Source organism: Choloepus didactylus, chromosome 25, assembly GCF_015220235.1.
Source record: "Choloepus didactylus isolate mChoDid1 chromosome 25, mChoDid1.pri, whole genome shotgun sequence".
Lineage (NCBI taxonomy): Eukaryota > Metazoa > Chordata > Mammalia > Pilosa > Megalonychidae > Choloepus > Choloepus didactylus.
This window is the reverse complement of record NC_051331.1, coordinates 3,549,605-3,576,058: the sequence shown is the minus strand read 5'-3', so window position 1 is coordinate 3,576,058 and position 26,454 is coordinate 3,549,605. Positions and strand designations below refer to the sequence as shown.

General features: G+C 61.2%; 1 protein-coding gene across 1 annotated transcript in view; it reads right to left on the bottom strand.

The window, feature by feature from the left end:
- Positions 1-26,454, bottom strand: part of BRD4 (bromodomain containing 4) — a 58,634-nt gene that overhangs the window by 10,589 nt on the left and 21,591 nt on the right. The window contains 11 exon segments of the mRNA XM_037818634.1: positions 1,916-2,026; positions 2,407-2,702; positions 2,802-2,995; positions 3,307-3,516; positions 7,251-7,379; positions 7,614-7,976; positions 8,218-8,507; positions 9,268-9,403; positions 10,514-10,651; positions 13,181-13,497; positions 21,496-21,586. Of these exon segments, the coding sequence (XP_037674562.1) occupies positions 1,916-2,026; positions 2,407-2,702; positions 2,802-2,995; positions 3,307-3,516; positions 7,251-7,379; positions 7,614-7,976; positions 8,218-8,507; positions 9,268-9,403; positions 10,514-10,651; positions 13,181-13,465 (2,152 nt within the window). The 5' untranslated portion in view covers positions 13,466-13,497; positions 21,496-21,586.

The following is a 26,454-nucleotide window of genomic DNA, read 5'->3' as shown; positions in this document are numbered from 1 at the left end:
CCCTCCCCTGTCTACTGGTCCCTGATCTGACCGGAGGCTCCAGCTGGGGGCAACTGCCCCAGGAGGGCTTGGGAACCATGTCCGTGCCCCCCAACCCCTGCCCCAACTCAGGGCCCGTTCGGTTTCTTTCGGTGATTGTCTTGGGGCAGTGTCAGCACAGCCGACCCTTAGTACAAGGGACAAAAATAGGCCCATTCAAGAATTTTGGCTCCAATCCAAGTGAAAACACAGGCAGGGAGGGCAAAACAATTCAGCCCGAAAGACCAAAGGGAAATATCTTCGATGCCTCCTGCCCCCCGCCCGCTCCCCCCAAGGAAGGGCTGCCTGGAACTGGACATGGATTCGGGCTCCCGGCTCCATCTGTCCGTCCGCCTGCCCACCCCAGAGCAGCTGCTGTGGGGCCGGCCTGCCTGCTCAGGGGGTGGGACCCAGATTTCCCATGCAAGACAGAGGCAGGGAACTTAGGAGCACCCGCATTGGAGCTGCATGCACGGAGCACACACAAGGCCTCCCCCGCGGGAGCAGGGGCACCTGGCCGGAGGACCCCGCCACGCAGAAGGGAAGCCTCCGGTCAGGGCCTGCTGCCAGGATGGGGAAGACGGGCCGGAGAGGGGCCCCGGACAAGGGCGAGGCAGCCTCCTCCTGGGGCTCAGAAGACTCGCTGCACAACCTTCCCCCTTTCTTTAAAAGGGAGAGAGTGAAAAAATCAAGGAAAACGAACGCAGCAACGGCAGAGACCCTGGGACAAGTGACATGCCAGTCGCGGCCCGTGGCCAGGCGTGGGCCGACAACCTCCAGGGCCCTGCCGTCTCCAGGAGCAGCCCGTGGGGACACGCGCGAGGTGCCAGCCGCCACCCGGAGGAGGGTGGGTGGTCGGGGCTTGAGCCCGGCGCTCCCCAGGCAGGCGTGTGACCGGTGCCCCCTGCTGGCCCGTGGAGAAAACGAGCAACACGGGATGGTTTTGGGGTGCTGCTGGGGCAACCTGTGTGGGGGAGGCCTCCAGGGCCATCATCTCACTCAGCCTGTGAAAATCAAGGCAGCCCAGGACAGACAGACATCCCGGAGACGCGTGCAGCCCACCCCAGGTGGAGCCCGCCCTCCCTCACTGGGGAGCCGCCCTCCATGCCACCACCCCAGGAGCAGGGAAGAGGGATCCGGAAGAGGCCCACACGGCCTGGGCCACAGCCCGCAGCAGCGGGTGCCACTCTCCTGTCCACGGAAGCGACCCATGTGCCTCCTTGGCCCAAGCCTCGTCACCTCCCTGACGGGTTAGACGGGTTTGTTACTTAGTTCCTACCAGGAAGAGAATATCACAGTCGGGCCAAGTGGACGGCAGATGCCCCCCAACTGTGGGTTCATGTCCCAGGGCTCCCTGCCCGCTCTTAGCACAGCTGGCAGAGGCTGCCGCCAGGCTGCCCAGCCCCCGGCCTGCCCCATCTCTGCCACCAACGCTGCTGCCCCAGAGAGAGGCTCAGGACAACCCAGCAGAGCCCACGGGGCATGGAGAAGAGAGAGGACCATGCACGGACCAGGATCATGTCCACAGCAGACAGAACCAGGAGCACCTGCACTGGGACCAACTAGGGCCCCGCAACTCGGAGGCTGCGGGGTGCAGGGCAGCCTCTGGGCCAAGAGGCCGGGCCATGTCCGGTGGACGCCTCCCCCCAGGCCTACCCAGAACACCACAGACTTGTCCTCAAAGCCTGCGGTTCTGCCCTCCCGGCCCAGGCCCGTTAGAGGACAGGCAACGCTACCTGCCAACCCTGGTGAGAGCAAACGCTGTGGATGGACGGATGGACGAAGGGCACAGCTAGCTGCCACGGCCACGTCTCTGGCGCTGGGACTGAGCTGGCGCCTGGCGCACAGCCTGTGCGGAAGGAGAGGGGCGTAGGGGTGCTCTGGGTGAGAGCCTGACCTGTTTCGGAGTCATCGCTATCCGAGGAGCTGGACTCGCTGGTGCTCTCTGACTCGGAGGACGAGAAGCCCTTGACCTTGGAGGAGCCGGCGGTCACGTCAACCTTCTCTGCTGCAAGCAGAGCCACGGGGCAGCGTCAGGAGGGCCTGGAGGGGGCAGCTGGCCACACGCACCCACCCGAGCCCGCGCAGGGCCCCCACTTCTCTCTCGACCGGGATTTACTGAGGACCCGAGAAAGCAGAGATGTGACTCCCTGGGCAACAGAGCAGGACCAGTGCCCCAGCCCTGTCCCTATGCGTCATTCTGAGCACATGCCCGGGCCGGCGATCCTGCCTCCTGGCCCCGCCCCAGAGGCCGAGGTGGCCCTGGGGGACGCTGAGTGGCAGGCAGCCGGGAGCGAGACAAGCTGCTGCTCGGCACCCGGCTCAGGACCCCGAGAGAGTGGCCACATCGGGACATGGACGCCGCCCACCCCCTGGCCGCCCCCGCACCTTGCGGCCTCCGCTTCTTGCGCAGACAGGACGTGACGTAGCGCTCCAGCTCCCGCAGCGTGGACGGCTTCAGGGTCTCGAAGTCGATCTCGATCTCGTCGGGGTTGGAGTTCTTGAGGGAGGGCTCACGGGACTGGATGATGTGCACCACGCGGCCCAGCTTCTCGCCCGGCAGCTTGTTGATGTCCAGGCTCAGCTGTCGCTTCTCCTCGTAGGACATGGGCTTGCACCTGTCCTCCTCGTCCGACTCGTCCGCGGGGGGCGGCTTGCTCTTCACAGGCGCCGGCTCCTTCTTGCTGCGGGGGGGGGACGGACGGGGCCTGTCAGGGGGGGCGTCCCCGCCCGGGGCCATCATGCAGCGCGGGGGGGCGCGGGAGGGGGCACGGGGGGCCGACCTGGCGCTGCCGCTGCTGCTCTTCTTGGCCCTCTTGGGAGGAGGCTCCTTGGCTTTGTTCTTCTTATTGTCCTCCACTTCCTCCTTCCTTTTGTGCTTCTCCTTCTTCTTCTCCTTCTTGTCTTTCTCCTTCTTCTTTGGTTTGTTCTGCTGGGGCTGCGAGAGGGCTGCGAGCTGCTCATGCACGGCTTTCAGCTGCGGGCGAGACGAGATGGGCTTGGGCTGGGGCCACCTTTCCCGCTGCCCGGGCCTGCTCCGGGCACACGGACACCCAGGAAGCCCCGGGCGTGGGAAGAGACTGGAGCCGCTGCGACGCGCCCCCCACCCCCCCCCCCGACCCCTGCCCACTGTGCTTGCTCCCAGGGCCGCCAGGAGTGCCTGGGCCACGCAGCCCAGGAGGGAGGAGTTCTCCAGAAGACCCGGCCCATGGGATTGGAGGGATGGAATGCTGGCGCTGAGCCTGGAGGAGACCTGGGCACCAGGGCAGCGCCAGCCCACGCCCTCACCTGCTCCTGCAGCTCGGCCAGGCGCTGTGCCCGCTCCTCCTCGGAGTCATCGGTGGAGCTGTCACTGTCCGAGGAGCTGTCACTGCTGCTGTCGCTGGATGAGAGCGGGGCCGCCACCTTGGTAGGGGGCGGCACAGCCGGGGAGGAGACGGCCACCATAGGCTCCTCGGGCTCATCAGGCATCTTGGCAAAGCGCATCTCGAACACGTCCTGAGGAGGGAGTCAGGCCCCAAGGGCTGCTGAGCCCTGGGGGGTCAGAGGGCAGGACCCCCCCCCCAGGAGGCCCAGTGTGCAGCCCTGCAGAAAGCCCAGGTGAGGGGACACATGACCCAGTCTCGGGGAGCCCTCGGGGGGCCAGAGCCGTGTGGAGCATATCTGTGCATGTGCCGGTACAGTGGGGAGGGCTGGACCTGGAGAAGCTCCATGGCAGGTCACTGCACCCCAGTCTCACACCAGGAGGACCACAGCTTCCTTCCCACTGAAGAAGTCACAAGCCCAGTGGAAAAGGGGAATAGGTGCCGGTGGGAGCGTGGAATCGGGGAGCGGCAAGCCCTTCCCACCAGGCTGCACTGCCTCCCCACAGCTGCCAGGTCACTTCCTACCCCTGGGGGCCCCACACCAACCCGGGGCTGCCCCAGAGGACGGAGGACAGGGGCCGAGTCCCGGAAGGATTTCAGGACCCGCTAAAGCCTGGCGTGACCTGGTCCTCATGGCAACATGCACAACGGAAAGAGCCCTCCACTGAGCGTGCCGGTGCTCCAGAGAGGAGCTGAGGAGGGCTGTGGGATCGGGCCAGGGGCTCGGGAGACAGTCTCCATTTCCCCATTCGCTGGCAGGTGAGGGAGAAGGGGCGGCCTCTCCCAGGGGCCCCTGCGAGTGTGGCACTGCATCCCGGCCAGCAGGACGAGTGGTGTCTACGGGTGTCGCTGCATAACTTTCTGACCAGCTTGGGAGCAAGTCCTGGGCAGGTCTGAGCACGAGGAGGCCACACACAGGGAGGGCCCAGCAGGAAGGGGGTGCACAGTGGTGCGGAGGCCCCCTGGGGCAGGGGGCAGGACCCTAGCCCTGCACAACCCAGGCTCATGCAGCAGCGCAGCCCCGAGGAAGCAAGCAGGTGCTGGGAACCGGTTGGTGAGAAGCGGGAGGCCACTGGGGAAGAAGTGGCCAAGGAGTGCCACCTGGACACCATGACAGGAGGATGGGATGGAGATGAGGCCGTGGGCGCTGCCCTGGCCCCGGAGGGTCCCTGGCCTCTGCCAACCCCCCTGGGGTCCTGGGCCATGTGGGCAGCCTCACAGGCCCCCTTCCATGCTCTAAGGGCTGTGACCCTTGTCAGGTCAAGACAGGAAGCCAGTCAGGCTGAGGCAGCTGGTGGGGAGGGAGTGTCAGCCCAGGGGCTGGGGTACCCTGCTCAGCTGAGGGGGTGTCTGGGGAATGCACTCCAGACCACAGCTGTGAGCCCTGCCCTTGAGAAGCTTGTCTCTCCCAGGCTCCATCAGTTTCATGGGGCGAAGCCCCTATCTAATGAAAGAGAAGTGCCCAGGGGCTGGGGGCCCATAGGAACCAAAGACCCGCAGGCAGACCTGCCACCCTCCAAGGAGACCCCCACCTCAGCTCATCCTTGGCCACCCGTGGGGGGTGCAGGGGGTACAGGGAAAGCCCCCTCCGTGGGTCTCCCCCCCACAGCCATGTTCTCACACATGCACCCCCTGAAAGCTGCCTGCCTCATGCAGGATGCCCCGTACTTCCCAGTTTCTCTCTCCCTGCTGTAAACGTGACAGCAGGCTGCCCCAGACCTGCAAAAGTTTCTGAAAGTCAGACTTGGGAGCCGAATAGATTGCTGGTGCTCGCCAACTCCCTAAATGCCTTCACTCCCAGAGAAACACGAGGAGGACAGTGCCGCCATGGCCGCCTCCGGCCTCTGCCCCGAGCCCCTGCGGAAGCTTCTCGCCGTCTCAGTGACCACGGCTGCCAGGCCGTAGGATGTGGGCTCTCTGCAAGCCCAGAATTCAGAGGCTGGGGGGAAACCGGGTGGAGGCTTTCCAGGAGGACCCCATCCTGGGGCAGAGGAAGAGCCAGCAGGTCCATGCCAGCAGGTCCGTCTGCCCATAGCCGGTACTCGGGCACCTCAGCAGGACAACATGGGGGCCCCACGTCCCCCAACACAACAAGGGCCTCCCGGAGGGGCAGCCCTTACGACCCCTCTCGGGCCACCCTGCCGCTAAGGCTGATAACCTTTGCCCCTCCCAGTGTGGACAGGGACACAGCCGCCTCCCTGGGCCCCCAAGGCCGCTGACAGCAGACCTCCCTGCCCATCATGGCCCCGAGCCCAGCCCTGCGGGCCCCGGGCAACAGCTGCCTGTAGCTTCAGCCACTTGTCTGAACCCTCTGGAGGGGCCAGGACCTTGTGTCATCCAGCCTGACGCCTGGAGTAAACATCTCAAGTGAATCCTTCTGCCAAAGAGGCTGCCGTGTGCAAACGCCTAAGTGGTCCCGAGTCTGGGCACATACATCCTCCTCCCGGAAGGAGGAGAACACAAATCGTCCAAACCCCAAAGCCTCGGCTGGAAAAGGAAGCCGTTGAGAAGATGGAACAAGGGACCAGCAGAGGCCTGGAAAAACCAAACTAAGGAATCAGGAAGACAGGGCACCGAAGATGCTGGAAGACGCTTCTTTCTTTCTGACTCAAAAGAGCCGCTGGAACTGTCCTCTCGAGGAAAGACGGAGAGCAGGGCTGGGGGGCTGGGGGGCCGGGCAAGGCCAGCCCTGGCTTTCTGAGGCAGGGGAGGGCAGGGCCTCCACTACCCGCCTATCGCCTGTCTACCGACGACAGCTCTATCCCGTCATCCACCCGCCCCTCCACCATCATCCATGTAGCATCATCCACCTGCCTGTCTGTCCACCCGTCGTCTACACCTGCCCATCTCTCCATCTCCACCGGCAGAGGGCCCACCTCAGGCAATCGGAGGGCACCACTGCCACCTGGCGGCAACTCATGGAAATTGCAATAAAATCACACAGTTCGACCTGTTGCAAGGGTGGGAAATGGAGAAGCAAATGGTGAAGGGACAGCTTTGTGAGGAAAGCATCAAGACAGCGCCATGCCGAAGAGAGAGCCTCTCTCCTCCTAAAACACTCAAGAAAATAAACCTAACAAACAAGCAGAAACCTGAAACCTTCACGTAGGAGTGTGCCCCTAGACAACCAGGACGCAGGCCACAGGAGCAGGGGAGGTGCCCCCTCCAGCCCCGCAGGCAGCCCGAGAGAACAAGGAGCTGGTGCCTGAGTGCCCACGAGAGGGGGCGGGTGGCACAGGGCCCGGGATGCTGCGGGGGTGGGCTGCCCCAAGTGCAGGAGCAGCCAGCGCCCCTGGGAGAAAAGCGCCAAGCGGGGTTATTTATTACCTTACACGTACAATTTTTAAAAGCTGGGAAAAAGAATAACTATAGGAAGTAGTAAGTGTTGACTTGATTCTCCAGAGTTTTCGTGCCCCACCTTACTAGTCAAAGCTAATCACTGCCAAGGACGTATTTAACTTTCTTTTTCTCTAAGTATACAAGGGGAGTCGGCTGACGTGACGCTGTGACCCACTGCCCACCTCCCACGCGGAGACTGGGGCTCTGACCCCCAGGCGCTCGGGCACAAGGCCGGGACCACCCAGGACTGCCGCCCCGCCCGGGGCCAATGGAGGAGGTGCAGGCTCCAGGGCAGACGCCCGGGGGACAGCATCTGCCGGGCAGGACACACGAGACTGGCCCAGGGCACCCACTCTTCTTGCCAGAGGCAAAAAACGTAGGGACCCTGGCTTCCAGCCTCCGCCAGCTGACGAGCCCAGTGTGAAATTCCCAAGCCACCCCAAGTCGGGCCTTTTACCAAGGCGAGCGACAGGCTACAGCCTGCCAGCCCAGCACCTCCGGAACGTTCCACGCCCCCCAAGCCCTCACCTGGAGCTTCCGTGCCATGGCCACCACCTCGTGGTCGGGAGGGTTGTACTTGTAGCAGTTGGAGAACATGAGTCGGACGTCAGCACCAAACTCCTGGGCGTCACGGTACTCCCGGGCCTCCAGCTTAGACTGGAAAGATGAGAGAGGCTCCGTGAGCCTGGTGGCGTGCAGCTCCGGGGGGCTCTGGGTTCAACCCGGCAGCCCAGTTCTCAGCAGTGGGTGGACAAGGGGACCTGCAGGAGCAAGCCCGGGCCGGAGAGCACCTGCTGCTGCCTTCACTCGAGCACACGCCGTGCGCAAGCCAGGCCCAGAACGGCAGGCCCACCCAGTTCCAGAATCTCCCACCCCGGCCCCGGCCCTTGCCTTGATGGTGCTCATGTCCATGGGGTGCTTGATGATGTCACAGTAGTCGTGCAGGCCCAGCGCCTCCACGTCCACGGGCTTGTAGAAAGGCCAGGCGTAGGCCGCGTGCTTCTTGGCGAACATCTCCCTGAGGATGCCGCCGCAGCACCGCAGCTGCTCGGACACCTTGCTACTCTTGTCTGGCACCGGGTGCTGCTGGGAGTCGGGCGCGTCCTTCTTCAGAGGCTTCAGGGGCCGGCTGCTCTCGCGCCGGGGGCCCACCTTGGTGACCTTGGGCTCCGGGGGCAGCGAGGGCGGCTCGTGAATGGGGTCCATGGTGGTGGGCGTGGTGGTGTCTGCTTTCCTCTTCACCCCCTTCTTGGTCTGCGGGGAGCACAGGCAGGGCCAGTGCAGTCAGAGCCCCCCAGGCCGGACCCCGGGCGGAGGTCCAAACACAGGGGACCCTCTCCCAGGACTGCTCACCCAGAGGCCCCTTTGGAAACAGCGTGACTCAGGGCCAGGCCCCACTCAGGCTCCAGAACAGAGCTGAAAGCAACCGGAGCCCCCGGGGTACTGGGAGGCCCTATAGAAAGCACCCATGCACCCCTGCAGTCACAGCACTCACCTTCACAGGCTGGGAGGTGGCCGCGATGACAGGTGGGTGGGTCTGCACAGGCTGGGGGGCCGGCACAGGAGGCGGCAGTGGCTGGGGGGGCACTGGCGGGGGTGTCTGCAGGGGCTGGGGGGGCACCACCGTCACAACGGAGGTCTGCACGATGAGGTCTGGGGTGACGGTGGGGAAGGCATGGGGGGCAGCTGGCATGGGTGGCGGGTTCGGCTGAGGGGTCTGGGTCTGCGGGGGGGTCACTGCCTGTGTCGTGTTGGGAACTGCAGACAACCCAGGCTTCGCCGCCCCTGCCGGATGCAAACAGAAAGGGAAGTCAGACCCTGGGGAACAGGAGCCGGTCCCTGTGGGCCCGAGGTGGACGGAACACACCGTCAGTCATTAACTGGAGAGATGAAAGCCTTCGAGCAGCTCGTGCTCCCAGGCAGGCCTTGCCCTCCTGGCTTCCCAGGGTGCCCCAGCCATGACCCTCCATGGGCACTGGGCCCTCCTGGGGCTTCTGGCACCACAGACCCCCACCTCTTGGGCTGCAGACCCCTCACCCCAGGCACGGAGGACCCAGCAGCCGTGGTCAGCAGAGCCGACTTCTCCTGGGCTGCTGCCCCCGGGTCCTCAGGGAACCCTCCCTCGAGGCTGCCTGCTACAGAGCCGCCCCTGGGCTAAGCAGAGCCACGAAGCCAGAGCCAGGCCAGGGCTAAAACGTGGCTCCAGGAGACCGAGCACCAAAAAGCTGGTGTGGTTCTGACACCAGCCCAGGAAGACGTTTCAAATCAACTGACCTCAAGGCTCCAGGGCCGGGAGATGAACTGAAATTGCATTTGGTCAGGTTAGTTACTCAAACATGAGAAAGCTAAGGCCAACTGTGGCCCTGGGTGTGTGTACGTGTGGAGATTCTAGTAACTTAAGAGGGGCTGCTCCTCTCTATAGCTGTGCCCCATGGCAGCCGTCTTCCCCCGACGCCCAGTCCTCAGCTGACTGCGGAAGGGGCCAAGGCCTGGGACACCAAGGGCTCCCTGGCTCTTCAGTGTGGGGCCGCCGGGGGTGCTCTACCTGCTTCCTTCCTCCCACGTCCTCTTCCTTTGGCCTGGACGATCATGATCTCAGTTTCTTCTGTGGGTAGTTCATTGATTTTTTGCAAGAAGAGCTTCTCCAGAGCTTCTGCCATTAAGACGATGTCATCTCCAGGCTGGACGAGGAGACACACGAGTCAAAGTCGGAAAATGGCCCCCCTAAAGTGGGATCATGGTGTCTGGGTCCTTTCCCAATCCGAATCTCAAAGAGCATGACCGGCCAGGCTACCCAAGGGCAGGGGGGCTCCTTTCCCTCAGGAGTGCTGTGCTGGCACTGGCACCTCACAACCCCTCGCAGCTCCTCGAGTTACGGCCTGTCCAAGGAACCTTCAGGGGCTTTAAGCATCAAACACCTTCAGCCAGTCAGAGGCAGGAGCCCTCTCGTGGCACCTTAAACCCCCTTTACTGGAAATACCCCAACAGGGGCACAGTTCCCTGTGGCCCCACCTGCTTTCCCCTCTGTAGCATGCTGGTCCCACCCAGCTCCGCACTGACAACCTCCTGGTCTGCACAATGGCCACCTAAGCCTAGTGATGAGCGGAGACTGTAAAGAACCTGGCAAGCCTTGAGAAACTCGCCTACCCATCTCTTCTAGGCCATCTACCCACCACACCAGCAGAGGCCAAAAGCTGAGCTTTGTACAGTGTCTCCCTCCAGGGCCCTTCTATTTGAAAGGGTTGATTCTAATCGCGTCTGTGGTCTGAACTGTAAACACATGATCTGGCTTCGCAGCGCAGCCGGGCACACTATCTGGCTACGGGTTTAGGAGGTGACCTTCAGGTCTGCATGGGAGACCAAGGGGACGCTCATGCCCATGGCCGAGAGTTGACAACAGCCACATGTGCCACTCCAGGGACGCCCGCCCCGGGCAGCTGAGCTCTGCAGCAGACCCCTCCTCTCACCCTGCCTGTGCACCTGGGTACAGGGCACTGCAGGTGGCCCCTTCCTGACAGGAAGTTCCACCCTCCAGACGTGCTTCTCATGAGCGCTCACTGTCCCCCTCACACCCTCCCTACCAGACACACTCGGCCACCCTCGGTCCAAGGGCATCAGAAGCACGAGCTTTAGGTGAACAAGGACAGCTTGGAGGTGCAACGCGGCCGCCCCCACCGCCCCAGGCAGACTGCAGCCGTTCCCCGGGCGTCTTCCTGTCAGCCCCGGCCTTGCCTGTGGCCGGCATCCCTGCCCGGGCCCTCTCTCCAGAAGGCTGGGCCGCCCGCCCGCACCTTGTTGTAGATGTAGCAGTTTGTAAACATGGTGTTGAAGTCCTGGATACATTCCTGAGCGTTCCAGTAATAGTTGTTCTCCAGGCGCTTCTTTATCGTCCCCATATCCATGGGCGTCTTGATGATCTTGTAGTAATCCTGAGGACAGAAAACGTGACGGGTTGGCTCCTCTCACGCTGTCAAGCCGGGACCCACCGCCCAGCCCTCCAGGAACCCCAAAGACAAGCAGGGACTACTCGATGCTGGGGGCGGGGTGGGGGGACCCCAGCTCTTAGCCCTTCTAATGGAAACACCTCATTTGCAAACTGTCCTGTCTTGGAACAAGTCATCTTTGTTGAAAGTTCTTTTTTGGACTTAGGACACTGTTTTGCTTTTAATTCAAAGCCTTCTCAAGAACGAATCTGGTCTAGAACTGTCACCAGGGGCAGGTCCTACCATCCCCGTCTTAGCGTTTACAGGTCTTAGCTTCCCGCCGCGGAGGACAACCCGAGCTGGCACCTCTGTGCCGTGTGCACGTGCACGTCCTCGGCCCCCACGGGGCACGGGAGCTCCTGGTGTGGCTGCAGTGACAGCTGTGTGCAGGGGCAGAGGCGGCTTTCTGGAGAGGAAGTGTCAGCAGGGCACCCGAGGGGCTGAGGAGGCGACCTGAGCGAGGAGACGCGGCGCCACCAGTGGTGGTTGCTGTGGGCAGCGAGGGTGGGAGACCAGAGACGGAGCAGGTGCACCCTGCAGGACACGCCGAGGCTGGCATTTCCCCAACCCTCGACCCCAAGAAAAGCTGCTGGTCTCACAGGTTGTAGAGGTCAATGGGGGAATACGAGTCACTGAGAGGGACCCGGACAAACATGACTCTCCAGAACCTTCTATCTCCGTGAAAGAGAAACACGGACAATGATGAGCCAGAGGAGCTGTGGCACCTCACCCTTAAAGAAAGCCTGCCTGAAGCAAGGTGGCAAGAAACAAACTCCAACCCCATCAGAGCCCAAGTGGATGGGAAGGCCGAGAACGCAGAGCCGGATGGCTGGAAGCCTCCCCACGGTGCTGAATGACCAGAGACTCTGCCAAGCCCGTGGGGCTGGACCCCCTGTGCCCCGCTAGCCGACTCCCTGTACTGGCCCCGCAGCATACCCAGGAGTGTCTGCAAGTCAGACACTGCCAGGGAAAGACCCCATGAGGATGAGCGGAGCCCATGTGGCGGTGCTGAGGCCGGCAGCAAGTGCTGAGGAGCTGCCAGGAGCCTGCGTGGACAGCATGGGGGCCCGAGTGGTGCTGTGTCCTGACCCCACCCCCCCGCCCTAGGAACTGGGTCCTTCCAACGCTCCCACTGGCCCTGGGGTGCTGAATGTTCAAGGGTGCACAGGACAGGGTAGGGGACAGAGAGTTAGTGTGTGGGGAAGGGGGTGGCAGGGGCTGCAGTTGGGCTCTCTCCAGTGAAAAGTCCAGCAGGACGGAAGGAAAAGCGACTGAAGATCCGGGAGGCATCAGACAACAGAGAAGGAGCTCGGGGGCCTGACCTCTCCCAGGGGGTCCCTCTGGTCTCCCACTGCCCCTGGCCATCGGCCCCTCGTTGTCAGGCTGGCTGAGAGGATGGTGACCCCTGCAGGGATGGGGGGGGTCCCATGCTTGTATCCAAGAGAGGGCTCTTGGCCACTTGTGGGGGCCTGGTCTCCGCTCCAGAGATCCCGACCCACTCCCAACCCCTCACCACCTGACCGCAGAGGCCACCCCCTGCACCCAGCCGGGAGCCGGCCTCCCCAGGGGTCTCTGGTCCCGAGCTGGTCCCCACGTGACACGCCAGCCCTCACCTAGTCCACCCTGACGTCCTCTCCCTCTGAGCCAAGTCCTGACAGCACTGGCTCTATGTCTGCACCTTGCTCTCCCAGAGGCCCACGGGACGGCCTGGCCCTGGCCTCCATGGCCTCCGATGCTGAGATGTGCTCTCTCTGCCCCTCCCCTCGGCACGGCCAGTGCTGCGGCCCCCAGACTCCCTCCCGGTGCCCGTGCCGCGGATGGGATCAGCATAAGCAGGCCCCGCAACAGCTCCACTCACGGGCCCAGAGCTCAGCCGGTCCCCCAGCCCACCCGGAGTGCCGAGACAGCCCTTCAGTGAGCCTGCCATGAGCAGAGCGCACCACAGAGACATCTGGTCCTTCCGTCTTCTCTGAGAAACTGGAAGAACCTAAAGCCACCCAAACTTTAGGATGGAGACAGTGGGCTTCCAGAGCTGGTGCTGGGGAGGTGGGCAGAGAGGGAAGTTTCCAGGAGTGGAGAGGGATGCAGGCACTTGAGCACGGCCCGGGGGCAGCCACCATGACCCCCGTGGGCTGCAGCCTCTGCCCAGGCACCTGCTCCTGGGCAGGGCCTTCCCCTTGCCCCATCAGTGCTCTGGGTGCTGACAACGCTGCCAGCGACCAGCCCCTGGGGCTGCACTTGCCTCTCCTGGGCCCAGCTGCCTGTGCCTGGCCAGAAAGAACCAGAAGGAAATCCGCAAGCAGCCCTTCACCCCATTTCCACCTCCACACAACTTCTCCTGGGCCCAACGTGGAAGACCTTGCCCTATTGCGGTGGAAACCACACGGGACAGAGAGGCTGGCAGCTCGAGCTGGGTGCCGTGCTGCCTGCCAGGACACCCCCACCACCCCCCCATGCGCCCACCCGACCACTCACAGGGAGGTTCAGCTTGACAGCATCCACGGGCTGCTGGAAAGGCCACGCAAACTGGTGCTTCCATAGTGTCTTGAGCACCACCTTGAGCAGGTACTGCAGCTGGTTGGTCTGCCGCTTGGGCTTGTTGGGGTTGGAGGTCTCCGGGGGCGGGGGGTTGCTGCTGGCCGTGTGGACAGGCTGGGGCTGGGCCTGGGCCTGCGCGGTGGACATCGGGGTCGTCTCCAGGCCATCCCCCATCCCGGGCAGATTCCTCAGTCTTGTCCCAGGGCCGCTCTCTGCAGACATGCTACCGGTCCCATCACATTCTCCCAGGCACGCTGCAGGAGAGAAACGCCACCGTCAGGCCGGCCTCGGCAGCCCTGGCACAGCAGCTCTCAGGCCCGCCGGCTCCCAGCTGCCAGCTCCCAGGGCACGCAGCCCACAGGTGAGGGGGTGAGAGCGCAAGCCCTGAGTCTGGCGTGGAAGGTAAAATTCCTGTTGGTCTCCCTGGAGGTGACATGTGCGCCCCCTCCACAGGAGACGGCAGTTTTGCAGAGATCACCCCAAGCCTCCCAGCACCCCTGGGCCCCGTCCCATCTCAGCACCAACTCCCAGAGGCACAGGGCAGAGTGCAGGGCTCTTTGGGGCAGAGTAGAGTGGCCCCAAAGCACACGGACCCCTTCCAGGTAGCCTCAAGAGCCCCCACTCTCCACCAAGGAGATGAGCGTCTGCACCCCTAGAGAGTGGCCTGTGCTCAGCAGTGAGGGAAGTCGAGGCCAGGGTGCTGCCCATTCTGGTCCAAGACCAAGCTGGGGAAGAGCCTGAGAGGAGGGTGGACCCCGGGGCCAGCACAGCTGGGCAGGAGAGCAGTCGGTCTGGCCCCAGCCAGGAAAGAGCCCGAGGGCCGCCTTGTGGACCTGTCCTGGCTTTGACCCTGGGACACGCTGCAGGCTGGTGGGCAGCAGTGTCAGCCCCGGGACCCACGAGGCACCTGTCAGCGGCTGACGAACTACTTTAGGACTCACCACGTTTCAGTCCAAGTGCAATTTAAACCACGGTTCTCAAAGGCCCCTGTGAACGCAGTGCTGCCGAATCCCCACATTTTAAAGCACAAGGGGAGCAGCTGCTCTGCAAAGCAACCTGGGTGGGGGTGGGGGGGTGTCAGGGCTGCAGAGAGCTGCACCTCTGCCAGGGCACAGGGCTCGGCCTCGCCCCCAGGGTGCAGCTACCACCCGGCCCGAGGCGGCATGGAGAGGACCGCCCTAAGGAGCAGTGCCCTGAGGCCCATGTGGGCCGGGGAGCACTGGGTGCAACTTGCTCAAGGAGCTCCCGAGGAGCAGCACCCATCTGGGGAGCACACGGCTCTGAGAACCATGTCTTTTAGTCTTTGCTTCAAAAGAGGGCCTAGTCCTCCTTCCCTCCTTTCACCAAGTAGACGGGCTATTTAAAAGAGCCTTCTACCTATTCAGAGATGGGATGTGAAATCCTTAAAAAACCAACAATCCATCCATCCCTCAGCAACACAGGCGACCTGGCACCTGCTGCTGCACGGCGTCCCGGTGCCAGGCCCTCCAGGGGCCCCTCCTCGACCAGGGTCTCTACCCAGCGAGCACCCACACTCTCCCCTTGCAGTAGGGGCTGCGGGAGGCGCTGGGAACCGCCCACGTCAGGGCAGCCAGGAGAGGCCACTGCCTGAGCGGGACAGGGCCGGGGAAGGGGCGGCCGGAGCAGCCAGCGGGGCAGGCAGCGAGCTGGGAGCCCAGGACCGAGACCCGCGAAAAATGCCACAGACCACAACCGCTTCCACAGACAGACGGAGGATGCGCCCTCCCATCGCAGTGTTTCTGGTAGAAGTCTGGCCCCAAAGGGCGCAAACCAAGGCCGGCGGCACAAGGGCAGTGGAGGTCACCTGGAGGCCCAGAGAGGACGGCTGGTGCCCAGGAGCTCCAGGGAACTCACGGCAACAAACGGGAGCGGGTGGCCCTGACGGATCCGGGGCCATCAGAATGAGCGGGCTGCCCTGGGCCAGGAGGCAGCAGCACCAGCCGTGCTGGGGTGTGGGGGCACTGAGACTGAGGTGCTGAGGAGGGGCTGAAGGAATCCCCAGCCCCCTGCAGTGTGCTGAACCGTCCCCAGCCCTCTGCCTGTGTCCCCCTTTCATTTCTTCCTGTTCTCAACCCAGTGCTAACGAGAAAGTCCCGGTTTGGCACCACTGGAAAAGGTGCTCAGAGACCTTGGCAGGTGACACTTAGTTTCCTTCAAAAAGAAAAGTTTCGGAAACAAAATAGCAACACCGCAGACTAAACGAAATGTGCGCCAAAAGCAGGGTGAGGGTCGAGAGTGTCGGGGCACAGCCAAGGGGAGCTGGGGCCCCTGCCAGAAGGGAAGGTGGTCAGAGGACAGCAAAGGCAGCCAGGGCCCCCTCGACTCCACGGGCAGGCGGAGGGAGGCGGCCACTGATGGGGTAAGGACAGAACAGGGGGCTGGGGGGGCAGGTGCCTGAGGCCGACCAGAGCCAGCAGCCCAGAGAACTGACCGGAACGTGTGAGGGGCTGGCACACAGGTGGCCATGGGAGGAAACGGGCCCTCGGCATGGGCAGGCCTGGAGCTGGCTGGGGGCAGGTTTCCAGGCTGCAGGATGACCCTCTCCAAGGGGACAGAGGGAGCAAATGCCCTGCGCCTGGGAGGGACGGAGGGCACGACACTAGATCTTTCCTCGATGGATGCTGGTGGGACCCATGAAGCACAAGCTGGGGAGGGAAGGCAGGTGCAGGGCGGGGTGAGCACCCAGGGGCCGAGGCCCAGGGCGCCAGGCAGGGCCATGCACGGGGAGGCCCCCCCAGGAGGGGACATGTCTGCTGTCAGCGCGGGGGGCCCTGTCGGGCACCAAGGATATAGGGCCGCCAGGGGCCGGGTCAAGCAGCAGCCCCGGTGAACTTCCTCTTAAGTACAGGCATTTTGGAAATGGCCCCTTGGAGCTGCTGGGCTGGGCTGGGCCTTTTCCTTCCCAAATGGACACAGGGCAGAGCCAAGGGGACAGAGGAGCTTGTGCGCCTGCTCAGCCGGTGACCTTGTCCCTTCACAATGAACCTGACCCCTGGCCTAGACCAGCAGGCCAGCCCCGGGGCAACCCCTCCACAGCCACCCCCAGCTCTGGCCCTGCACTTACCCGGGTCACCTCATCGCTCGCCAACCCCCCTGCAACAGCACGCAGCCCGACGCGCCCCCTGACCAGGGCTGGGGCAGTCGCCCCGACGCACCCCAGCCCCCAGCAAGTGCTCAGGGAAGGCCCTCACAGGGCCGTGCCCTGGGGTTTTGGGGGCCGTCCCAGCCGCCTGCGGCCCCCCTGTGCCGCCTGTAGACCCAGCTCTCGACAGTCCACGTGGTGCTGCTGAGCGAGAAGCACTGGGTGTGAGGCCGGGCCAGGGACCCGGACGGGGTGCGTGTTCGGGGGGCTCCCAGGGCCCCGCTCAGCGAGGGGAACCTGCTGGAAGTTCCCACTCGCCCATCTGCCCACGGGCTGCTTGGTTCTGGGGACAGAGCAGACACCGTCCAACCAAAGTCTTACGTCTGTAAGGTCTGGAAACGCAGGGCCCCTGCTTTTGATGCAGACCTGAGGCCAAGAGGCAGGAGCTGCCATGCGCCGTGTAAAGGTGAGCTGAAGGTCAGGGGCCAGGAAGAGAATTTCCCCTACTGTGCTGTTTCCAACCCAGAACAGGCGGCACCATTCAACTGGGAGGCCTGTTCCTGGATCTACTCCCAACAGAAAGCCCGCAGCCTGCTTCCAGTTTAAGGGGAAGAAAAAGAAACAGCAAACGGCGCCCTGGTTCCCAAACCAGGGGCCACAGTGCCCAAGGGACCACAGGCACGAGGCAGGCACAGTGTCGAGGCCACACTCGCACCCGCCCTCACAACACGCATCTTGCAAAGCTCGGGGCCTGGCAGTCCGTGAGACGCAAATACCACCCAACACCGGCCATCAACAGGAGAGGAGGCGGCCAGTGTCGAGCCGGTGCCCAGGTCTGAGAAGCTGTGCAGGCCCAACAGGTACATGTCTCAGGACACAACAGTGGTCAGTTAAGGGTGAGACAAGAATGCTTTTTCTTTCAGTGTAAGAGTTTCATAGCTTTAAACAGCTGCCTAGTAAACAACATTATTACTCCTTTTAGCCTAGGAGTGCCATGAAAAAATTGAGACACCAAGGATGCCGGGGAGCAAGGCCTGGGAACTTCAGGGTTAACGAAAATAAAACTGGCTTTTTCTTTTTCCTCTTCAGGTTCACAGACCCCTGACTAAGCACTCCTGCTCTGAAAGACATTCTCTCCTACAATCCCAACTCATCTGAGTGATTCAAGAGAATTTTAAGGACAGACAGCATTTACCAGATGACACACCCGTAAATGTTTTTCAGTTTTCAACAGAAAGAAAATACTTTATTTCCATTTCAACACCCTTAATCTTATTTATAATCTAGCTTGTAGTCCAGATGAATGAGAAATCTAAAAAGACAGAAAAATTTACTTCACACAAATGAATCAGAAACACATTCTGGAAGCTCACGCTGTTCCCCAGTGACAGGCTTTCTACCTGTGAGGTCAGCAGCACAAGCAGCTCCCACGGGCCCTCCCTGGAGCCAGCCCCTGCCCCCATCCTCCTCTCCCCACAGGGCTTTGGGGTGTCTGGGTGACACTGCTGCAAAGGAGCACAGACCAGGAGGAGAAGCAGGGGGGCAAGCATGGACAGGGGACCTCACCACAACTGCTAGGAGCCTGTGCGAGGCCAGCAGGCTGGAGGGGCCGCGGGCAGCTACGCCTTTTGTGCTTTTAGCCCCATCTAAGCTCCTGGTCCCCCACCGGGCCCCTGATACCCAGAGACCCCACCTCAACTCCGTCCTGTCTGTTCAGATCCAACTTCCTCTCAAAGGGACAGAGCACGGAGACAGCAAAGCATCAGGGAAGGCAGGAGCAGCCACAAGGGGTGTGCTGGGTCAACAAGAAGGCTTCAGGGATGCGCACGTGACGTGTGGTCACACACCTAGCAGAGCTCTACGTGGCCCCGCAAAGCTCCAAGTGCCTGTCACTCGTGCGCCGGCCAGCACTGTGCACTCAGCAAGTGACCTGGGTCAGCTCAGTCGACCCTCACAGCGATCCTACTAGGCAGGTGGCAGCACTGGAGGCATCACATCATCAATGACCATCACCCACAAACATCATCACCACCACCACCTCCATCATCATCAACCACCACCACCCATGAACATCACCACCATCACCAGCACCACCTCCATCATCAACCACCACCTCCCTCATCATCAACTACCACTACCCATGAACATCACCACCATCACCACCATCACCTCCATCAACCACCACCACCATCAATGTCACTGCCACCATCACCTCCATCAATCACCACCACCTCCCTCCCCATGGGACACTCTGAAAGTGGGCCAGAACCCGGCCTGCCCAAGGGCAGCTGCAGCTCTGAGGTCCTCCAGCCGCTCTGCTCCACAGCCGGGGCAGAGTGCCAGCACCCATGCGGCCAGGGCCCCCTCTGCAGAAGCAGCTGAGCACCACGTGGCCCCCAGGCTGGGTCCCAAAGTGAAATTTCTACTTTGACATTTCCAAAGAATTTCAAACAAACGAGAGCCGCGACATCTCTCACAGCACCCGGCTACCTGTCTGCAAAGAGCCGCGACCAGGTCCTGGGTGGAGGCTGAGGCCCACTTCCCTGTGGAACTGTGGGGCACCAGTCAGAGGGCAGCGGAACCCAGGCTGTCATTCATGCGTCACAAACAGGCAAGGGCCTCAGGGGAACGTGGCGTGACTTTGTTTCATGCCAAGCAAAATGCCAATCGAGCTGGGCTGTGTCCCATGAGCAAGTTGATCACACACTTCCAGCAGCACACGCTGCAAACAGACGAAATTACCTCCATTCTGCAAGGCTCCTGGATAAATAATCAGTTGGGGAAACATGAGCTTCCACCCAGGGACAAAAAGAAGAGGATGGGGGGGGGGGTGTCCTGACTTTGGCAAAAACCTGCAAGTTTCTCAGGAACAGCCACCGGGCAGCAACCCTCCTCCTGTCCCAGGAACGCCCCTGCTGGAATGTCGGTCCCGCTGCCACATGACGCTGCTATTGGAAAGTCCGCCCGCCTCCCAGTCCTCGGGCGGCAGCTGACCTGTGCTCGTGGCAGTCGGTCCTGTCTTAATTGTGCAATCTGTGCCCAGGAGAAGCACACACAGGATCACTTTTCCATTGGCCGGCAGGGCTGCTACTGAGAGTGGAGCTCGCATCACCTGCCAGATGGCACCTTCCGGAACCCAGTGATCACATGCAAGGCTGCTCTTGGTGGCCTTGGAGCCCTCCGTGGGGGCTCGGACACACCCTGACACCCCTTCTGCAGGGCCCCTGACCTCAGACGGCTCTGCCCACCCTCCTGCCGGGGGAGCGGGCGGCACACACAAGCTTGCAAGGAGGACCCTGCAGTCAGGAGGACTGGGAGCCAGGCCTGGGCAGCCCCAACCCCACCAACCAGAATTCCAGCTCCTTAACTACAGAAGCCAACCAGCAGACCTGTTCCCTCAGGGGCTGGAGAATTCTGCTCCCCGTTTTGCCAGCAGCTGGAGTGGTGATGCAGGTTTAGTGAAAGGTATCCAGTACTACATGCAGGCTTGTATCATGGTATTGATGGTTAAATCTGAGTGGATGGATTGGTGAACTTAAAATTTGTTTCTGTGGAAAAGCAAAGCTCCGATGTGGACAAGATCAGAACTGCTGGGGCTAAGGCATACTCTGGCAGGTGTCAGCAAATCTTTTCTGGGAAAGGCCGGAGAGGAAGTTTGTGAGGCCCTGAGGGTCACCCAGTCTCCATGCCTCCGTGGGACCCCTGATGCTGGGGGGAAGCAGCTGCACACACCCTGGAAACAAGGGAGCGGGCTCTGTGCTGTAAGTCCCCAGGTGGCCTGCCGACCACATGGGCAGCCTGTTCACAGACCTCAGGCTTTGTGGCGAGGTGAGGGAAAAGCATATGCTGGAATGTGCAGTCAGAGGAGCAGAATGTGACAATCTGGATGTAGTCGGGGGAGGTGTGTGTATGGGTGGGCATGTGGACCCCAGTGAAGCGGGACACAGTGGCGGGAGGAGTGGCTGGGCCTATTTACAGTGAAAAGCAACAACCAACACGTATGCGAGAGCAAGCTGGCTGCCGTGCAGTCTCCCCCTCCTCAGACCCCCACTGACCCCTTGTGTGAGAGTGTCCGTCCGTCTGCCTTCCCAAGGCACAGCCCCACCAAGCAGCCCCAACCCAGCCACATCTCCAAATGCTCCCAGGTCCGTTTTTGGAGGCCGGAAGATTGCGATGGAAGCTTGATGTCACCAGCTCCAACTGCACGTCCCCACAGAGCCAGGCCGCAGGCTGTGTCCTTCCCAGGTGAGGAGAGAGCGGCACTTCCCCTGGGCTGCCTCTCTGGAGCCGGTGCCCCATCTCCTCCACTTGTCAGGACTTTGCACCTTTCATTTTGAGCCTCTGCTTTCCCAACAGAGCTGGCACGTCGTCTGTGGCCCCCAAGAGGAACCCAACATCCTAACAGGAAATGCAGCTTTACGGGGCTGTCGATTTGTGCGGGAAGCCCTGCCCAGAGGTGTATCTGGAAAGAGCCAGGAGCAATGAGGCCACGTGCTGAGCACCTCTCCGCCGAGAGGGGGTCCTGATGAGAAGGACACGCGGGGTGCACTGGGGAAGACAAGAACCTACAAGGCAGCAGGAGTGGGGCACAGTGCCTGGGGGACACAGAAAGAACAGAACTGGGAAAAAGCCCGAGTGTGTGACACCTTGGTCCAGTCAAGCTCGGCTGCTAACAAGGCAGCATCTCTGGGGTGTCGTCTCACGGGGCCTTCAGCTGCCTATGGCTGAGGCGCTGCCGAGTGCAGCCCTCCCACACGTGCTTAAGTGGAAATAGTCAAGGATGGGAAACTCTCCACTGGGAGGGGAGGCAGCCTCGATGAGGAAGCAGGGCCAAAAGCCGGGGTAGCGTGGGTGGGTAACCCCGCCAGGAGAACACGGTGCCCCCAGCTCTCCTCAGACCTTGGGGCAGAGAGCAGAGCACCCCCCCCCGGCCACACCTGTGCAGTCTAGGGACAAAGGGGGAGCCCAGGGAGCTGTCGGCCTGAGGGTCTGGGGACGCCACATCCCTGATCCGCAGCTGCAGCCGCCAGGAGCCCTGAAAGCCTCCACAGAGGGAGAGCGCCAGACCAGGGCTCCAACAGCGAGGAGGAGAGCGCGGAGGGGCAGACACCAACTGCGTGAGGGTCCAGGCCAACCCCCGCCGGGTTACCTTGATGACGAGCTGACGCTTAGCAGGTGACCTTTTCTCCCGCGGCGTTACCCTCTGACCTTCATCGTGAAGGTGAGTTTAAAGGGAAGATCTGGAAGAAAGAAAAGGTTGTATCCGTCAGTACCCAGGTGCTCTCTAGACATGGTTCAGGAGAGGCGGCTTTTCCTCCGCCTTGCCCACCCACTCCATGGAGGGGCACGAGGGCAACCGCTTCCATCTCAGAGAAAAGGGAACCGAGAAAGTGACACAAAATTAATATGGGAGCTGGAAAGACCCCAAGTCCCCGTTTACAGAGAGGGAACTGGGAGAAACACTCACCGAAGGCTTACCCGAGGCCCACAGGGCAGTGAGAGCCAATGGTGCCTGAGCCACCACCCCCAAAAGCATAGAAGAGGCCTTTCCTCCACCTTCAGAAACACCTGTGACTACCGAGGCAGCCTCGGGCTGTGAAATTTACAACTGAAACAGCCGATTCACCTACTCAAGTTGTTCCAAACATACTTCTTTTCACTTCTGCAGTTGCTAAATTGGGTGCCAGCTTTAAAATTAAAATTCATCTGCATGTCCAACTGTGCTTTAAATCGACTTGCTTTTTAACACCTAATATCTTTACTTAAAGGAAAACAGGCACATACTGTGGGCGGGGGCAGAGCTATCAGCCATTTCTGGAGACCACATGGGGGATCTCACTAGGAGAGGGAGTTACTGTCGCCCGTCTTCTGTAACAACATTCCCTGGGGTTTTACAGGGAAACACATTTACTCTTACAGAGCTGCTTACAGAACACGCTGCGGTGAAATACTGTATCTATAACGCACTTTCACAGGATTTAGCAAAAACACCCACTTTGCAGTTAAAAGAAATAAAGCAGAGGTAGAAAAATGCTTGTCATTGAATCTACTTTTGCTGTAGATTTGAAAATTTCTAAGCTAAAGGCTAGAAAAAGGAACAAAGTCACTAAGGTGCCAGCCCCAGGGGCTGTGCCCCCCAGCCTTCTCCAGACCCAGCCCTCTTGCCCCGTGCGCTCAGGGCCTCGCCTGCCAGCGTGGAGACGTCCACACGGGGAGTAGGCCGATTTGAGTGGGCTCGCAGCTGCAGAGGCTGAGGGGCCCAGGATGGACCCCAGCCCAGCACGGAGAGGGTGTGCCGTCGGGTCTGCCGTGTCTGTACTGCCCCAAGTGTGCACAAGGAAGCCCTGCTGTGGGGCAAACCCAGGACAGGCCACCTGGTCTTGGTGCCTGTGGGCAGGGGCAGGTGCCGGCCACGTGCCCGCTCAAGGTTTCAATCCGCTGCCGGCAGTGTCATCTCAGGCCTGGGAGAAACGATATGCCGTGAAAAGCCCAGTGACTGCCATGCGAGGGGAGGATGGGGACACCGCATTGGACGCGGTACAAGGAAGGTTTTGGACCGAGGCGAGAACACCAACGCGTGGTGAGATGGGCTGAGACGAGACAATTGCCTTGCGAGGACCAGTTTCCTGACCAGTAGAAGAGGACTAGCAGGCAGGAACTGGCTACAAACTAAGGGGGCACTGACTTGCCCCACACCAAAAATCAGTTGTCTGGGGATGGCCACAGAAAATCCTGAGGGTGCCCAGAAGCCCCCCACAACCTCAGGGGGCTCCACACGTCAGCCCGAGGGCCCCCATGCACAGGGATCCAGGCAGGACCAACAGGGCCGCAGAGCCCGAGCGGCACAAAGGAGGTGCTGGGCAAAGTGACCCCAGCATGTGTGGGACAGTCACCGCCACCCACCTTGGGCTGCCCCCCCACAGCTCCAAACCCGGAGCCCCCATGCTTCTTGACGTGATCCCAACAGCAGAAGCCAGAAGACAGGAGGACATCATTTCCCGCAACCCCAACCCCTGTAAGGGTAGTGAGCTAAAGCTGGTGAAGGCAGGAGACAGGATGTGGGAGACTCGGCTGGAGGTGATGTGGGCCAGGGGCCCCAGGGCCTCAGCAGGGGGTCAGGTCACGGAGCGCACCCCGAGGAAGCAACACTCAGCTCAGAGCCGGGAGGTTCGGGGGACAGAAAGGCAACAGAAACACCCCAACTTCCAGGCTCCAAGGAGGGCAGGCCCCCATGACAGAGGCACGTGAGCAAGGCACCTCTGAAACCCAGAGAAGGGAGCCTCCAAAGACGACTGAGGATCCATCTGGGATTAAACACACACCCCATGTTTAAAACACACTAAGACCAGCAACACGCAGGTTATTAGAGACGTTCTCAAACAGCAACAGGGTCAAACACTCGGCACGGACCATTTCAGTGCTCCTCAAATCACAACACTGACTTACGACAGAATGTGTGATGTGCCTCCACCGCTCCCGTTACCAGGTTGGAACACAAAAATAGAATTTGTTTCCTAGGAGTTCACTGGTTGCCATAGAAATGGCATCAAAATGCATCTCACTTCCAGGTGAAGAAATGCAGGCAGGAACCAGTGCCTTTCCTGAGGAAGGGATGCGAGCACAGCCAGACCCCCCAGAACAGGCGGGCGGCGGGTCCAGGGGCCCAGAGGAGCCCCACAGAGCATGGGGTGCCAGCTCCTGCGGGACCCCCCAACCGGAGCCCCACTGCCCCACTGCCCCCAGAGGCCAGCAGGGCTCACGGCTGCTCCATCTTCCTACTGACCCACACTCAGAAATGTAAGCCTTTCCCCAGAGACACAAGGTCCCTGGGGCTGGGGCCGGCGTCTCTGGTAACTCACGCCAGAGACACAGGCTAGTACAGACGGGAGTTTAACCCAAGGAAGGATCTGAGAGGCTTTACAAGGTTTATTAAATAAAGATATGCCGGCTGTGTGGCCGAGGAGGAGGTGGTAGGTTGGACGGGTCCCTGCCGGACAGGACAGGAACAGAAGAGGCCGGCCCCATGGCCTTCAGAGCCCGGAGGAGCCCACGTGGGGGGCATTGGCCAGCGGGGGCTCAGGGTCCCCAGGCCAGCGAAGCTCCTGACCTGCCGCCCACCCCGTCCCCTTGCTGGTAAGCACCGGGCTGGGGACGACTCTGCGGCCCCTGTCACTTGAGGCGTCCCTGGTTCAGCTGACACTTCAGATTTCTCATTCATGTCACAAATGGCCCCTCAGGCAGGCTCTTGGGTCCTGTCCTTGGGGGCCTCACATCCTGGCCCTGAGGTGGAAGTCAGGGACAGACAGATAACGAAGGACAAAATCGAGCACTAAAAGCCCGTGACACACCGGGGGGTGCTGAGGGTCAGGACGAGGGGTTTCTTCAGTCCCTGCCCTGTGGCTTTCACAAGCAGGGCTCTGGGGCTCCCGACCACTTCTCCTTCCCTCCTGAATATCCTTTAAACAGGAAATCAGTCCACCCAGAGAACAAACTTCCCCGCTGGACAATCTCATTTGTGTGTTCATCACCCTGAAGACGGTTCCCCAGATACACGGCTCTTTTGAACATGGGGGCCCGTGGCTCACCTTGAACTGCAGTTTGCATATGGCAATGCCCTCTTCATGATACCACCTTCAAAAAGAACAAAAAAGAACCAAGCTCATCTACCTTTTAGAATTAATCTGCACGTGAGCTGAGCCTGCTTGTTAAGCCACCTCCATCCTGCCACTTGGCAGTTTATGATGCTTTGCTCTCTGGCCTCAAGGACAACCCCAGCCTGGGCTGGTTGTAAAGACAGCCGCCCTAAGTTTACACTCTCAGAAGGACGTGACTCCTCAGGGTGGGCTGCTGGATACCAAGAAGGGCTGAAGGATGGCCTCTTGGGGACCAGAGCCTGGCTCTCCCAAGTGGGCTCCCTTCCCAAAACGTTCCACCTTCACTGGGAAAGCAGACCAGGGATCCACGGCTCCTCTGGCTGCAGACTCGGATACACTCCCACACCCCAAGGTGTGGAAATGCGGGCACCAGAAGCCCTTAGCCTGATCCGGACCACACGACGGGCTGCTGGAGACAACCGCCTGCCTGAAAGCACTGCCAGCAAATGGGAAAGCAGCTACGGGGGCTTCTCTCAAAGGCCCAAACACCCCCAAACTGAACGTGGCCTTGCTCTTGGGTTTCACAATTTCAGACCCAAGAGGTTTCTGGCAGAGGCAGGCCAGCGGCCCTGGGTGCATCCCTGGGAAGAGCAGTGCTGCCTCTCGAAGTCCACCCCCCGCAAAAGGGTACCTCCTGGGGCGTCTTCTGTTGAGACAACAGTTCAAGGGGCCATGGGGAGGCCTTCTCGGAACAGTGACATCCAGACTGAAACACCAGTGGATGGTAACCCCCCTTTAACTCCAAACAAGAGTAGCTGAACCTCAGGTGTCAGTGAAAATGCTAGCTGAAGAACAAATCTGAAGCTACATAGTTTAGACTGCTAACTACGACAGACGGGCTGCTTTGAGGCTCATGGTACACTCCCAAACCAGAAGTGCCAGGCGAGTGGCACCAGGGAAGGTGGTCACGAGCCGCACAGCACCCCACACGCCCGGGGCGGGGGCTTATCTTGGTCCCCATGCGCTGGGCCCATGAGGAGAGCAGGGGGGGCAGTTAAGGGCGGGAGTGGGGAGTGACAGCTGGCAATCCGATAGCAGGCCAGGAGCCGGCCACACCGTCTGCCTAAGGAAAAAAAAACAGCCAAAAACTCAACTGACGCGGCAGAGGGCAGCAGCCCCAGCTGACCTGTGCAGGCACCGCTGGCTACCACCTTTGGGGAATCCCGCCCCCCAAATCGGCAAAGGGTTCCCAGCTCCCCAGAACAGTTAAGACCACCCGCTTTTGCCTGCCTTCCCAGGGCAAAGATGCTGGAAGCTCACTTCAGGTATTTCCATCTCAGGTGACTCGGAAAACCGGGTCAGCAGCTAGGACAGCCAGGGCCGCACTTCCCAAATTTCACCAGGGCCCGATGTTGCCAAATGCTTCACCCGGGGCTTACCTCCAGGCACCAGACCGTCATTCCCCATCCTCCGACCGCCAGGAGGTGCTCTGTCACCCAGAGGGTGGAGGACAA